Below are 13334 nucleotides of genomic sequence, written 5' to 3' on the forward strand. Positions count from 1 at the left end.
GGAGGAGTTCGGAGAAGCCATGAAGGAGGACTATCGGTCAGCCTCGAAAAGATTCTGGCAAACCATTCGGCACCTCAGGAGGGGGAAGCAGTGCTTCACCAACACTGTTTACAGTGCAGGGGGGGAGCTGCTGACCTCAACTGGGGATGTTGTCTGGCGGTGGAAGGAGTACTTCGAGGGTCTCCTCAATCCCACTGCCATGTTTTCCGACGAGGAAGCAGAGGCTGGGGACTCGGAGGCGGACTCGCCCATTACCCAGGCTGAAGTCACCGAGGTGGTTGGAAAGCTCCTCGGGGGCAGGGCTCTGGGGGTGGATGAGATTTGTCCTGAGTACCTCAAGTCTCCGGATGTTGTAGGACTGTCTTGGTTGACACGTCTCTGCAACATTGCGTGGCAGTTGGGGACAGTGCCTCTGGATTGGCAGACCGGGGTGGTGGTCCATCTCTTTAAGAAGGGGTATCGGAGGGTGTGCTCCAACTACAGAGGGATCACACTCCTCAGCCTCCCCGGCATGGTCTACTCCAGGGTGCTGGAGAGGAGGATCCGGCCGATAGTCGAACCTTGGATTCAGGATGCGGTTTTTGTCCCGGTCGTGGCACACTGGACCAGCTCTATACCCTTCATCGGGTGCTCGAGGGTTCGTGGGAGTTTGCCCAACCAGTCCACATGTGCTTTGTGGATCTGGAGAAGGTGTTCGACCGTGTCCCTCGTGGTGCCATGTGGGGGGTGCTCCGGGAGTATGGGGTCCGGGGCCCTTTGCTAAGGGCTGTCCGTTCCCTGTGTGACTGCAGCAGGAGCCTGGTTTACATTGCCGGCAGTAAGTCAGACCTGTTCCCAGTGCATGTTGGTCTCCGCCAGGGCTGCCCTTTGTCACCGGTTCTGTTCATTACTTTTATGGACAGAATTTCAAGGTGCACCCAGGGACCGGAGGGAGCCTCAGGATTTCATCTCTGCTGTTGGCAGATGAAGTAGTTCTGTTGGCTTCCTCAAATCAGGACCTTCAGCATGCACTGGGGTGGTTTGCAGCCGAGTGTGAAGTGGCCCGGATGAGGATCAGCACCTCCAAATCTGAGGCCATGGTTCTCCACCGGAAAAAGGTGGCTTCCCCTCTCTGGGTCGGTGGAGAGTCCTTGCCTCAAGTGGAGGAGTTCAAGTATCTCGGGGTCTTGTTCACGAGTGAGGGTCGGATGGAGCGTGAAATTGATAGACGGATCGGTGCGGCATCAGCAGTGATGCGGTCGCTGTATCAGACTATTGTGGTGAAGAGGGAGCTGAGTCGCGGGGTAAAGCTCTGATTTACTGATCGATCTACATTCCTACCCTCACCTATGGTCATGAGAATTGGGTAATGACTGAAAGGACAAGATCGTGGATACAGGCGGCCAAAAGGAGTTTCCTTCGCAGCGTGGCTGGGCGCACCCTTCGAGATAGGTTGAGAAGCTCACTCACTCGGGAGGAGCTCGGAGTAGAGTCGCTGCTCCTTCACATCGAAAGGAGCCAGCTGAGGTGGCTTGGGCATCTGTTTTGGATGCCTCCTGGTCGCCTCCCTCGGGAAGTGTTTCAGGCATGTCCTATTGGGAAGAGGCCTCGTGGAAGGCCCAGGACACGCTGGAGGGACTATGTCTCTGAGCTGGCCTGGTGTCGCCTCGGGGTCCCCCCAGAACGGCTGGAGGAGGTGTGCGTGGATCGGGAGGTCTGGGCATCTCTGCTGAGACTTCTGCCTCCGCGACCTGGCCCCCGATAAAAGCGGAAGAAAATGGATGGATGGATGGAGTAATTAGAATGGAAATTCTATCAAAAACGTCAATTTAATTTATACGCAAACCTGTAAAATCATGTTACAGTTCTATGGCTTGTAATACAATTATTAAAATATGTTTCATATTAAGTTTTCTCGCTACCTGTCAGTTCTCTTGAGGATCATTTTACCATTTTTGAGGTGTATACTGACACAAAAAACGGCTCAGACGTTCACACCATAAATATCAATACCAATATTTTTATTGATTAGGAAGCTTAACAAGGTAACCAAAAGATGAAAAACAAATTGAATGATATATAATATTTTTTAGTGTATTTTACAGCTGATTTAAGACATGGGTCAAACCTGACCAAAGAGATGCTAACACAAGAAGAAGATCACATTATTTATTTCAGGCTTAGCAATTGTGATTGATTGTAATGTAAGTTTTGTAATTCAGAACACAATTGTAATTGACTTTCAATGGAAAAATAATTATAATTTTAATTATGTGTTTAATTGTAAATAATGCTGGTCACTGTAATTGTAATTGGACATGGATGGTTGAAGATGCAGTTGTAATTGAAAAATGTAATTGACCCTAATTCCGGTGATGAGTTGAACATGGTTAATATCTTCAATATTTTGTTTTCCAGAGATTTGATGCTTTTTCTGTGTTAGCAGAATGAAAGTCTCTCCTGGGACATTCCTTTGATCGTCATCAGGGCCTGGTGGTACTGTATATACCAGCTGCTGAAAGCTTTCTATTCTTGGCCCTTAAGCTACTGGCATTTTGAGCTGCTGGTGCTCAGACTGCCCTGCTTGCCTGCTCACACCACTACTTGTCTTGATACTTTTTTCCATTGTGGTTGCCAGATCTCTCTTCCTGTTTCAAGCTCCTCAACAGCTGAAAATGTAGGTCATTAGAACAGATCACAGTGAGTTGATTAGGCTGGAAGGAGCTCTCTCTCTCTCTCTCTCTCTCTCGGCCATCGTTCCAAGGAAGTGTGACAGTAAGGAAAAACATTGCCATCATATTGGTCATTCTTCTTTTACCAACATTTAAATGTCCAGTATTATGCCATTTTTCACTTTGTTCTAAGGACCCCAACAACATAGTCCGGTTTTCCAGAGTTTTAGCCCTCTGAAAAGTGACTTTCTGAGCACTTTTAAAAACAGGCTGTTTTGGGGCCTACTTCTGCATATTCAGGAGTAGGCGTATCTGTAGCTGCTGACTCTACACAACAGCTGATCACTAGCAAATTTCTGTTGCTTTCCACACAGTATTATCGTTTTCAGCCAAAAAAAACTGCACGTAAACAACTATTGTGATTGTGAGTCAGACAAACACTGTTTCATGGTGTGTGAGCGGCAGAGGCAGCAGAGTCAATCAGCTGTTTCAGCTGCTTCAAACACTCACCAGAGCTGCTACGTCGCTTTCTTGTCATCCTCTCCACTGCTTTTGACAGGAATAGTCCATTCAAGGTAATAGTCCACTGTTTTGTCCAACCTCTGCATCGCATTGGGTCACTAACAGGTCAGATCATCTCAAAGGCAAAATGAGGACATGTAACGGCTACTAAAAATGGAACTGATTGTAAATGCTTCCTGGGCGCTACTCCGTGGCTGCCCACTGCTCCTCAGGGAGTGGTTAAATGCAGAAAACACATTTCGTGTATGTAGCTTTACATAGATGACAATAAAGTATAATGTATATTCTATATTAAACAGTGTTTGTTTTAGCTGTGAGATGGTTTGAGAGGGAAGAGATCACATTCTTAAAGGGTAGGAGGAGCCAGGATTGTCAGGAGGAGAACTTTCCACGAGATGACATCAAGTAGCGAGAAAAATCTTTTTACAAAACGTGGAATAACAAAGTAGGGAGGAAACAGATCTTTTTTCAAATTTGGCCTTCTGAATGAGACTAAAGCAGGGTTTAAAGTTTTCCGTCTCTGACAGATTTCCGTCAATTAAATTTCCAACAAAAATAAATGTATATACAGTATATATATATATATATATATATATATATATATATATATATATAATAATTACAATAAATGGTGCCTCTTCCCAATGTTATTAGTCGTGTAAAGAAGTCTGTGACCGTGAGTGCCCGTCCGCTCTATACTTGTGCATTCCTCCCCTTCTCTACAACACAATGCTCCGGAGCGCTCAGCTCAGCCACAGATAAATGTTTCGGGCTCCCTCAGAGATAAAAGATCATGCAAATTTGGTAAAATACGCTAAGACGGAGGACTGTATAGTGGGCGGCTTATGTATAGAGGTTTTGAAGAGGATAATAGAAAAAGAAAGACTAGGGGAAGAGTGAAAGGAGCAGCTGGGAAAAAGCTGGTGGACTAAAGGTATGCTATTTAACACCAAGCAAAACATTTTGCATTTTTATCAAGCCTATAAGGCTACTATAATGTTGAAGGTTATAACTCGGTGATGCGCAGGCCTTGTTTAGGACTGAACCAAACTTATCAGGCTTCCACATGCCCATATTTGGCAGATATCAGCGGGACAATTAACTGCCAATTGACGCATGTGAGTTGATTTGAGAGGTGGGGTCTGGAGTGGAGGGGGTCTAGTTTTTGCAAGAATGGGCACAAGTGGCTAGTGTCGATAACAGAGTAAACAAGTTCTGATGAACTCAGGCCGGGCCCACGGAACATCTCCGCGCCAAATAACACGTACCACGTTCCCGAGAGAGTGAAATGACTCGGTTCCACCGAGTAAAACAAAGGAAATTGTGCAACATAAAATTGTAATTTATGTTGAATTACCTTTGAAACTATATATCATACAATTATGTTCCGATAAATTTTGCGCCCCAGTGACACGTACGGGGTAATGGGCCCCATTTATATATTGGTATGACAACAATTTGGTACTACCAACCGTCGTAATATTTGACTCGCAAATAAATGAATTATTATTAGTATTATTTATCTTACTTTATTTTTACTACTGTAATGTGTGTGTATCTAATCCTGATTTTGATTCTGAAATGAGAAATCAACTTTCTTCTTTTGGAGCCCCAAACCAAAATCCAGGCTTTGAGTGACGATGCGTACACATCCATAGATTAGTTTTAGCACTTTAGCACAGAATTGACCAAATGTTGTGAATGCAGAGGAACTTGGTCAGCTTGCAAAAGAAGTCCATGCTTACCAAACTGTCACTGATCTGATAGAAAAGGCCCAGAGTTTTAATGAGAACACTGCACATATTGATGTGGACTGGTGCAGTGCAATATTCTCTACCAACATGGCTGAAGGAGAGTTGAAGCTCCCTATTTTGGGAAAGTTGTTAAAAGCACTTTTGTCTGAAATGTCATTTAACATTATGGATGACATAGTTGAAAGCGACAGGGCTCGCCTTAGCATTGAGACCTATGAGGCTTTAGCAATCATCAAATTACATACTGTATGAAGGCAAAAGGAGAAACATATGAAGGCAAAAGGAGAAACATCAACTAATCCGAAGATAAATGCTTCAATGAGAAGAAAATGTCTTTCTTCTTTCGCCCGATACAAAATGTATCAACAACAAAGAAAAGAGAAATTTGTGAAGCAAAGAGCAGAAACTGAAAGAAGCTGCAAGAATTCTATTTCATAATATATTGTGAAATGTCTCACTATGGGATGCACCCTCCAACTGTAGCCCTCAAAAGCAATTTCTCAATCTGCCAATCCTGATTGGCTGGTGAAAAGTGGCCGTCTGCCAGGGACACTCCCACCTCCTATAAAAGGAGGAGGTGGACAGACACTCTCCATTCAAACACCTCTTTTCTCTCTTAGCATACCTCGCATTTTTAGAGGAGACACATCCCCTTCCATTGCCCAGTGGGAGTGATTTTGTCATTCATGCAGGACCTGATTGACAAGCGCAAATCCTTTTCCACTATGAAAGTGTATTTGGTGGCCTTTAAACTAACATTTTTCCCCAAATAATTGGAAGAAAGTGCTAATAAAAAAAATCCAAACTTGAGATATATTTGCATTTTCATTCATCAAATCGGTTCGTTAAACACATTTGTGGTTTAATGAACCGACCAAGGAAACAAAAGCAGACGAGAAATGTTGGATATAAAGTGTTTTCTGACCTTTTGCATTATCACTCCAGAATCCCTTAATTCATCCTTTCCAGCTAATCCCGCCTGGTGTTCTTAAGGAAACTTGGAAGGACACCCATGGGATTAAAGGCATCAAATCCTGGTTGGCTGTCCCTGGACTCCAGGGAAGATAAATCATACGCGTTGTCCTCACAGTGACACTCAGTCGAGGGAGTCTCTTCCTCTGCCTCTGACTTCCTGGACGGTTCTTTCAAAAACAACAGAGCCACCAAAACAGGAAGATCTGCTGCTCACAGGGAAAACAGTTCCTGTGGGACTAGACATGTGTTCTGTTTTGATTTTTTTGATCATTCAGCTATAATCTGTGTTGTCATTGTTGTTTTCCTCTCAATTGGATTGACCCACATCTTTGAAGAACCGTTGCTATGGCTCACCTACAAAAGACTGAACAACACATGGTTTTCCAAAACCGGCGCTCTACAATCAACTGTCTACCAAAAGGCGTGGAAGTTGACAAAGTGCTTCAGGTTTCTCAGGGAAATATCGTTAAAGCCTGGAGCTCTTTGGAAAATCTGGACAATTCTTGCACCAAATCTGAGCAACCTGATGCTGCTGCTGACAGATCAACAGGACAACAGAACATTAATATCAACGTTGGAGGTAAAGTCTTCCACATTCCTAAAAAGTGTGCCATTCAGTATCCCAACACTCGGATCGGCTTCTTGGCGCTCTGCAGTGACCAGACCAAACTTCTCACTCTGTGTGATGACTATTCCGTAAGCAAGAACGAGTTCTTCTTTGACCGCGACCCTGCCTTCTTTCATCATGTCTGCCATTTCTACTCCAGCGGAGTGCTGTGGATCATGCTGGAGATGTGCCCCATCAACTTCGAGGAGGAAATAGAATACTGGGGCCTTAGCCTGAGGGACACTCAGTTCTGCTGCTGGCTGGTGTTTGAGGAGAAAGTGGACGAGCTGAAGGACAATCTAAAAGTGGACAAGGAGCTGATGGCCGAGATTGAAGTGAAATACGATGAGGAGCGCTTCGAGGACATGGTCTTCGGGGACTTTCGTAGAACTGTGTGGAACATTGTAGAGAACCCATACTCGTCCATTTCAGCGAAGGCATTCTCGGTGCTCTCCAACCTTTTCGTGCTTTTCTCCATTGTTGCAATGTCTCTCAACACTGTAGAGGATCTGCAAGTTTACAAAATCAATGACAAGACACACATGGAGTGGGTGGAAATATTCACAATCGTGTTCTTTACCTTTGAGTACCTAATCAGACTTATCTCCACACCCAATGTCCAGTTGTTTTTGAGGAGTGGACTAAACTTTGTGGACATGGTGTCAGTCATGCCTTATTTTGCTCAGATTATCTTCGGGGCCATTTCTGATTCTGAGGATATGAATGCACGGGAAGATCTCAAAGCCATGGCACGAGTCAGCAAGGTCAGCCACGTCCTCAAAGTCATCAAGCTGATGCGGATATTTCGGATTTTGAAACTAGCTCGTCACTCGACCGGGATGAGGGCCTTTGGGTTCACTGTGCGACAGTGTTATCAGCAGGCCTGCTGCATTTTCCTATTCATAGCCATGGGGATCTTCATCTTCTCTGCCCTCCTGCACTCAGCAGAAAGAGAGGCCGAGGGCTCTCCCATCAGCAGCATCCCGCATGCCTGGTGGTGGGCTGCAGTAAGTATGTGAGGCAGGATAACATATTCCTCTTCACAGATCTGGTTTCGACACAGTGGCCCTCGTTTTTCAACTGTTCGTACCTTCAGATTTGAGCGTACAACGTGCGTTCGACCAAATTCACACATGCCTTGGTATTTATCAATTCTGATGTGAGCGCACGCTACTATCAGATCTCACGTCAGGTCTGACCTCATGTATTCAAATCTGAGTGTGTGGATTCGTGCTGCAGCACAGCAAAATCGGACTGAATGTGAAAATAGTGTTGAACAAGCCTCAGCTGTCATTTACAACCTTAAGCACGAGCTCACCAGCCTGACTTGTCAACTTTTTCTTGACCAAAATGTAAAGAATTGTCTTGATCAAATAGCAGGGATTTACGCTTTTAGGCTATGGGTGAGTAAAATTTAATTTAAACCATCATTAGGCATTGGCTAAGGTAGTTATTGAGAATTTAATACAAACTTCAGCCTTAGTCCGCTCCAACAACAGTCACTTCGTAGGACACAATGTGAACTCAGATTTGCACCGTTTTTCACGTAAGGTTGATAAATGAGGGCCGAACATGTCCACCACCTTTTTCTCCTTGATTAAAAACAAAAAAACTTTTTTTTTAGTTTAACTTTTTGATCATTCTAATCATTTTTGGACGAAGACTTGCCTTAATGATTCGCATTTCCACAGATATTCACTGGATAACATCTGCAATTGGCCATAGATTAATATCCAAATAAAAAAAAAAAAATGCAGCCATTACATTTTAAATTTGAATCTAATGTATTTACTGGTGACTAACTTTGTGCAGATTCAGCTTTTCAGCAAAACAAAATATTTTGAGAACATCTGATATTAATTTCTGACTCATTTCCTGTTTTGATACATTCCTCATAAGAAAAGTGAAATCTGCTGAAAAGCAGAATACTGTAACTTCCTCTAATTAGGAGGCTTTTGGCAGAGCGCTCACTCTATTTGTTTCCCCAACAATGAAAATAATTTTAAATCTGTCTGATTCCTATAGAACTCATGGGAAATCTGTTTGTTTGACCCCCGGTAAAACATTTCTCATATTTTATTTTCCTATAATAATAAATAATATAACACATTTGATCCTAGCTAGGCGTGTGCCCTCTCACACATTCTCTGCTTTAATGTGTAATTATGTTTGTAACAATTAAGTATAATTTGCAAAGAAAAGTTTAATGTTTGGATGTTTGGAAGCAGTGTTTCTAGGTTGGCTAAAGTTTAGACCAAATCTCAAATTGGACGTTGTCATTTGCGCCCTGCTCCATCCCAGACCTTTCCTTTATAGACACAGACAAATGCTCATTATAAAGCAGGATACACCAAGATGTGTAGTACAGTTCCTCTTAAATAGTTGCTGCCACAAATACTGCTTTCTTTACTTTTTAAAGTTGATATGGACATCACAACCCAGATGTATTGTTTGGAGTGTGTTAGCACATGTGCTAATTTACAACACCTGCCCACATGAGGCTTTTAAAAATGTTATAAGTAAGAGAAATAATAAGAAAGTCACTAGTCTCTAATTTTAGATGCACGGGTAGAGAGTTCTACAGTTTTGCTCCTTTTATGGAGAGAGCACACTGACCAAAAGAAGTCCTGCATCTTGGGACAAGGCAGTCCCCGTTGGTGGAGGCACGTGTGTTCGCTCTCCTGTTAGTAGCTGCGATTGTGGGCTACTTTGAAATACTTTTCAATTAGATTATTTTTCACGGCCACTAAAGATGTTAAGAAAACCCAACAAATCCACATGAACAAGCATAAGCACTGGGAAAACTGTGAGCACCTGCAAATATGGTTGAGTTTAATTTACACAATGATTCATGTTTCCATCATTTTTACTTTTTTTGTTAGCCTAATTGGATGCTCCAAAGGGCCATGAGTTTGACACATCCTCTAAATTAGTGTTTTTCAAATGGGGGTACGCATAGGGGTAGTGGCACTACAGGGGGTACTTGAGAGAGAGAGAGAGAGGAAAATTAACAAATAAATTCTCGGTCTGGGTTCCACTCCAGGCGTGAGATGACCAGAAACGATAAAAAACTATATAAATAAATCTATTCAGGAGCCACAAATGTCACCCCTGAAATGCCTGAAATGTCTGGAAATGAAAATACATTTTGTTAATGTTTTAATTATTTATTTATTTTTAATTGAAACAACACACAATTTTAAACAACGGTGTTTGTATACTTTCACTTTTTGAAATATGAATCTAGTTAAACAACAAGTTCTGATGAATTACGGCCGGGCCTGCGGAACATCTCCGTGCCAAAAAGCACTTACCGTTTTCCAGAGAATTCAGTAAAGTGACTCAGTTCCAACAAGTAAAACAAATGAAATTGTGCGACGTAAAATGGGCATCTATGTTGAATTGCCTTTGAAACGATATATCACACAACTGACTATGTTCCGATAAATTTAGAAATGACTGGAAAAAGGGGGTGTGCCCCCGTCCCCCTCCCCCCTTTCAAAAAGGTCTCCAAGAGGCAATTTTAACTACCAGTAGCGTACACAACAACAACAAAGTTTTGAGTCCGGTAGCTCGGCCTAAAAAATGCAGTAAAAAATAAGTATCTGAGCTCAAAAAAGATCAAAAACTAATTCTAGAAAAAAGCATCTTTGGCGTGGCCAGAAATTCTTGAGTCACAATCCGAAAAGCGTCAGAAATCACTGCATGAAATATTGTTTCTTTCCACTTATTTACAAATGAGATTATTTAAAATGTGTTATCACTCGTTCACTGAGCAAAATGTTGTAGTCGGACAAAGGGGTACTTGGATTCATAAATAATAGAAAAGGGCTACTTGAGTCAAAAAAGTTTGAGAACCACTCTTCTAAATCATCTATACACATGAGTGATTTAGACATAAGGAAACTTCCAAAGCACAACAAGTGAGATTATCAATGAGTTTGTCAGGAATGATAAAGGCTGCACTGAGACAATGCCAGCGGGTACAGATGTTTATCACTAAGGAAGTCTGTTTATGGTCAGGTCTCTCTGAGCAATGATGAGAAAGAGCAATCGAGAGTCTGGGAAAGTTGTGCATAAGGAGAGCAGCTGTTCCTCATAAAATCTTCACTGCATGCATTAAGTTTCTTTTTCCTCGACATTAACAATCCAATGACTGTGCAACAGTTCCAGAGAAATGGTGCCAAAGTTCAACTGAGGCTATACTTAAGTTGAAATTGTGAGTTCAGAACAATTGAACGGCTAAAATAATTGATAACCTTTGTGACTTTGCATGTGTTTCTGCTGAATAAGTTGTGTTCAGATTGTTTTCCGCTACAAACAGGATATCATATAAAGCAGTGTTTTTCAGATGGGGGTACTCGATGGCACTACAGGGGTTCTTGAGAGAGAGTGAGTGGACAATTAACAAATAAAGTGTCAGTCTTGGTCCCACCGCAGGTGTGATATGACCGGAAATTATAAAAAAACTATAGAAATAAATCTATTCAGGAGTCACTAAATCTGTGTTTTTCAACTTTGGGGTGGGCACCCCATGTGGGGTCGCCTGGAGTTTAAATGGGGTCACCAAAATCTCTGAAACAAAACAAATGATTTTTGAAATTTTGAAATGATTATTATTATTATTTTTATTAAAACACCACACAATCTTAAACAACTGTATTTCTATACTTTCACTTTGCAAAATATAAATGTAGTTCAAGTAAAATGCAGTGAAAAAAATAAATAAAAATCTGATGTCAAACATGATAAAAAAGTAATTCTAGAAAAGAAAAAAAAATGTCTTTGGGATTGCCAGAAATACTGTTTTGTTCCACTTATTTACAAAATGAGATTCTTTAAAATGTGTTTGTTTTTAAATAGTTTTCTAAGCAAAATGTTGTAGTCGGACATAGGGGGGTACTTGGATTCAGAAATAAGAGAAAGAGGGTACTTGGGCCAAAGAAGTTTGAGAACCACTGACGTAAAGGATGTGGTGCTGAAGTCGGAATGACTGCATCTTGTACTGTTTTCCAGGTTAGTATATCCACTGTGGGTTATGGAGACGTGGTTCCTGTGACTATCCTGGGACGCATTGTTGCCTTCGCCTGCATCTCCTGCGGTATCATCCTCAACGGCATGCCAATCTCATTCCTCTTCAACAAGTTTTCCGATTACTACAGCAAACTTAAAACCCAGGAGTACCACTCCATCACAGTGCAGCGACGATTTCAACTCAAGAAGAGACTCAGGCGTAAAATGGACATGTGCTTCCAGCCCGCTGACAGCAGCAAAAACGGTCACTGTGAGAGAAGAGAGTGAGAAGACAAGTTATGCGGGTGGAAAAAAAAAAAGCTATTGTGGAAAGCAAAGTTCCCAGAGCAGGAAAAGGAAGTGCAGAGGTGCTATACCGGTGCATGCTTGAGATATCCGGCCACCGTGATTATTTTTAATGACTGTGACTGTGTCATTTCAGCTGTTGCGGTCTGTTCATTTGAAACTTTGGTCAAAAGAATGTTTCTTGTCATGAATAATTTTTGAGAGTGCTCTAATGACTCACAATAAAAACTATTGATCATGTCAACCAACCGCATTTCCCAGCATGGACATTGACTTTGAAGCCAAGTTGGAGTATAGATAGATAGATAGATAGATAGATAGATAGATAGATAGATAGATTGATTGATTGGAGTGAAAGTGACCCAAAGTACGCAGCAAATCCACTGAAAATCCAATGAAATGAAAGAAAACAGGTTTTTGAATGCATTGAATCAACACAAAAAATGTATTTTAGAAGCAGTTCAGACTAGATATTTCTACCTGCAGAACTTCAGACTTCTTCTGGTTTGTCATGGTGCAATTATAAAAGGCCAGGAAAATTAACAAAATAGTTCACTTTTACAGTTTAAATACCTTTTGGCTTTTCCCAGAGGTAAAAGGAATGGATTACAAGTACTCCGTTACTGTAATCAAGATGCTTTTATGAGTATGAGTGTATTTCTGAATCAATATTTTTACTTGTACTTAAGTATGTTTTAAAAGAAGTAAAGTTATTTGCTAGATTTTCACACCTAACTGGTTCTGAGTAAACTATTATTTTTTTGTTTTAAAATGATCAACAGATTCTGTGAAACTACAAAAAATACAATGATCAGACAACAATCAAATGCATCACATCATAGTTGACCAATCAGATTTGGCTATTGATGGCATATTGAACATAATCCATATGTTCATAGTTGTGCCATTTCTGATCAACGCTCAGCCACTTTGTTGGGTTCAGGTTGTAGGTTTCTACTGATTATGTTGATACCCACATGGCACATTTAGCATGACTGTGTTTTAGAGTTCATACATACAGTAGCTGTACTTAGAGCCTGATCATTTTTTTTTTAAATTTGAGTTGAATTTATTTAAAGTTTATACATGAGATGTTTACTGTATACAAGGGAACCGTGGCAAGATTTATTACCAAAAATAAACGTTGGGAAGTAAAAGTAACTGAGTACTATTTCATAGAGCTAGTTTCTATTTGTACTAGAGTATTTTATGTATGACTTACTTACGTATAATTTCAATCAAGTAACAGAACTTCTACTTCAGTAGGATATATTAGTACACTCTTTACACCTCTGGGTTTTCCTGCCTCTTTCTTTTAGACCACCTTTCAGAAATGGTAAAGCAATCTGAGACCCCGGGCCCTCATAACATTCCCCAAGCCTGCATTTGCAGGACAATTCTTGTAAAAACTCACTTTTTCCACTGCATCTTACATTTTCTCCATCTTATCCCCTCTAACTTGTGCTGCTGCTGGTTGTCTTTTCCTGTCAGCAGATTTTCCCACTG

At 41.5% G+C, this 13334-nt stretch overlaps 1 protein-coding gene across 1 annotated transcript; it reads left to right on the forward strand.

Moving 5' to 3' along the window:
• The first annotated feature begins 5976 nt into the window (after positions 1–5976).
• LOC114461686 (potassium voltage-gated channel subfamily V member 2-like) lies at positions 5977–11810 on the forward strand. The gene is made up of 2 exons (XM_028443961.1): positions 5977–7516; positions 11526–11810. Exons 1-2 carry the CDS (start codon positions 6248–6250, stop codon positions 11808–11810), a joined length of 1554 nt encoding a protein of 517 aa, XP_028299762.1. The 5' UTR covers positions 5977–6247.
• Positions 11811–13334: the final 1524 nt, after the last annotated feature.

Source organism: Gouania willdenowi, chromosome 4 (assembly GCF_900634775.1).
Source record: "Gouania willdenowi chromosome 4, fGouWil2.1, whole genome shotgun sequence".
In the NCBI taxonomy this organism is placed as follows: Eukaryota; Metazoa; Chordata; class Actinopteri; order Blenniiformes; family Gobiesocidae; genus Gouania; species Gouania willdenowi.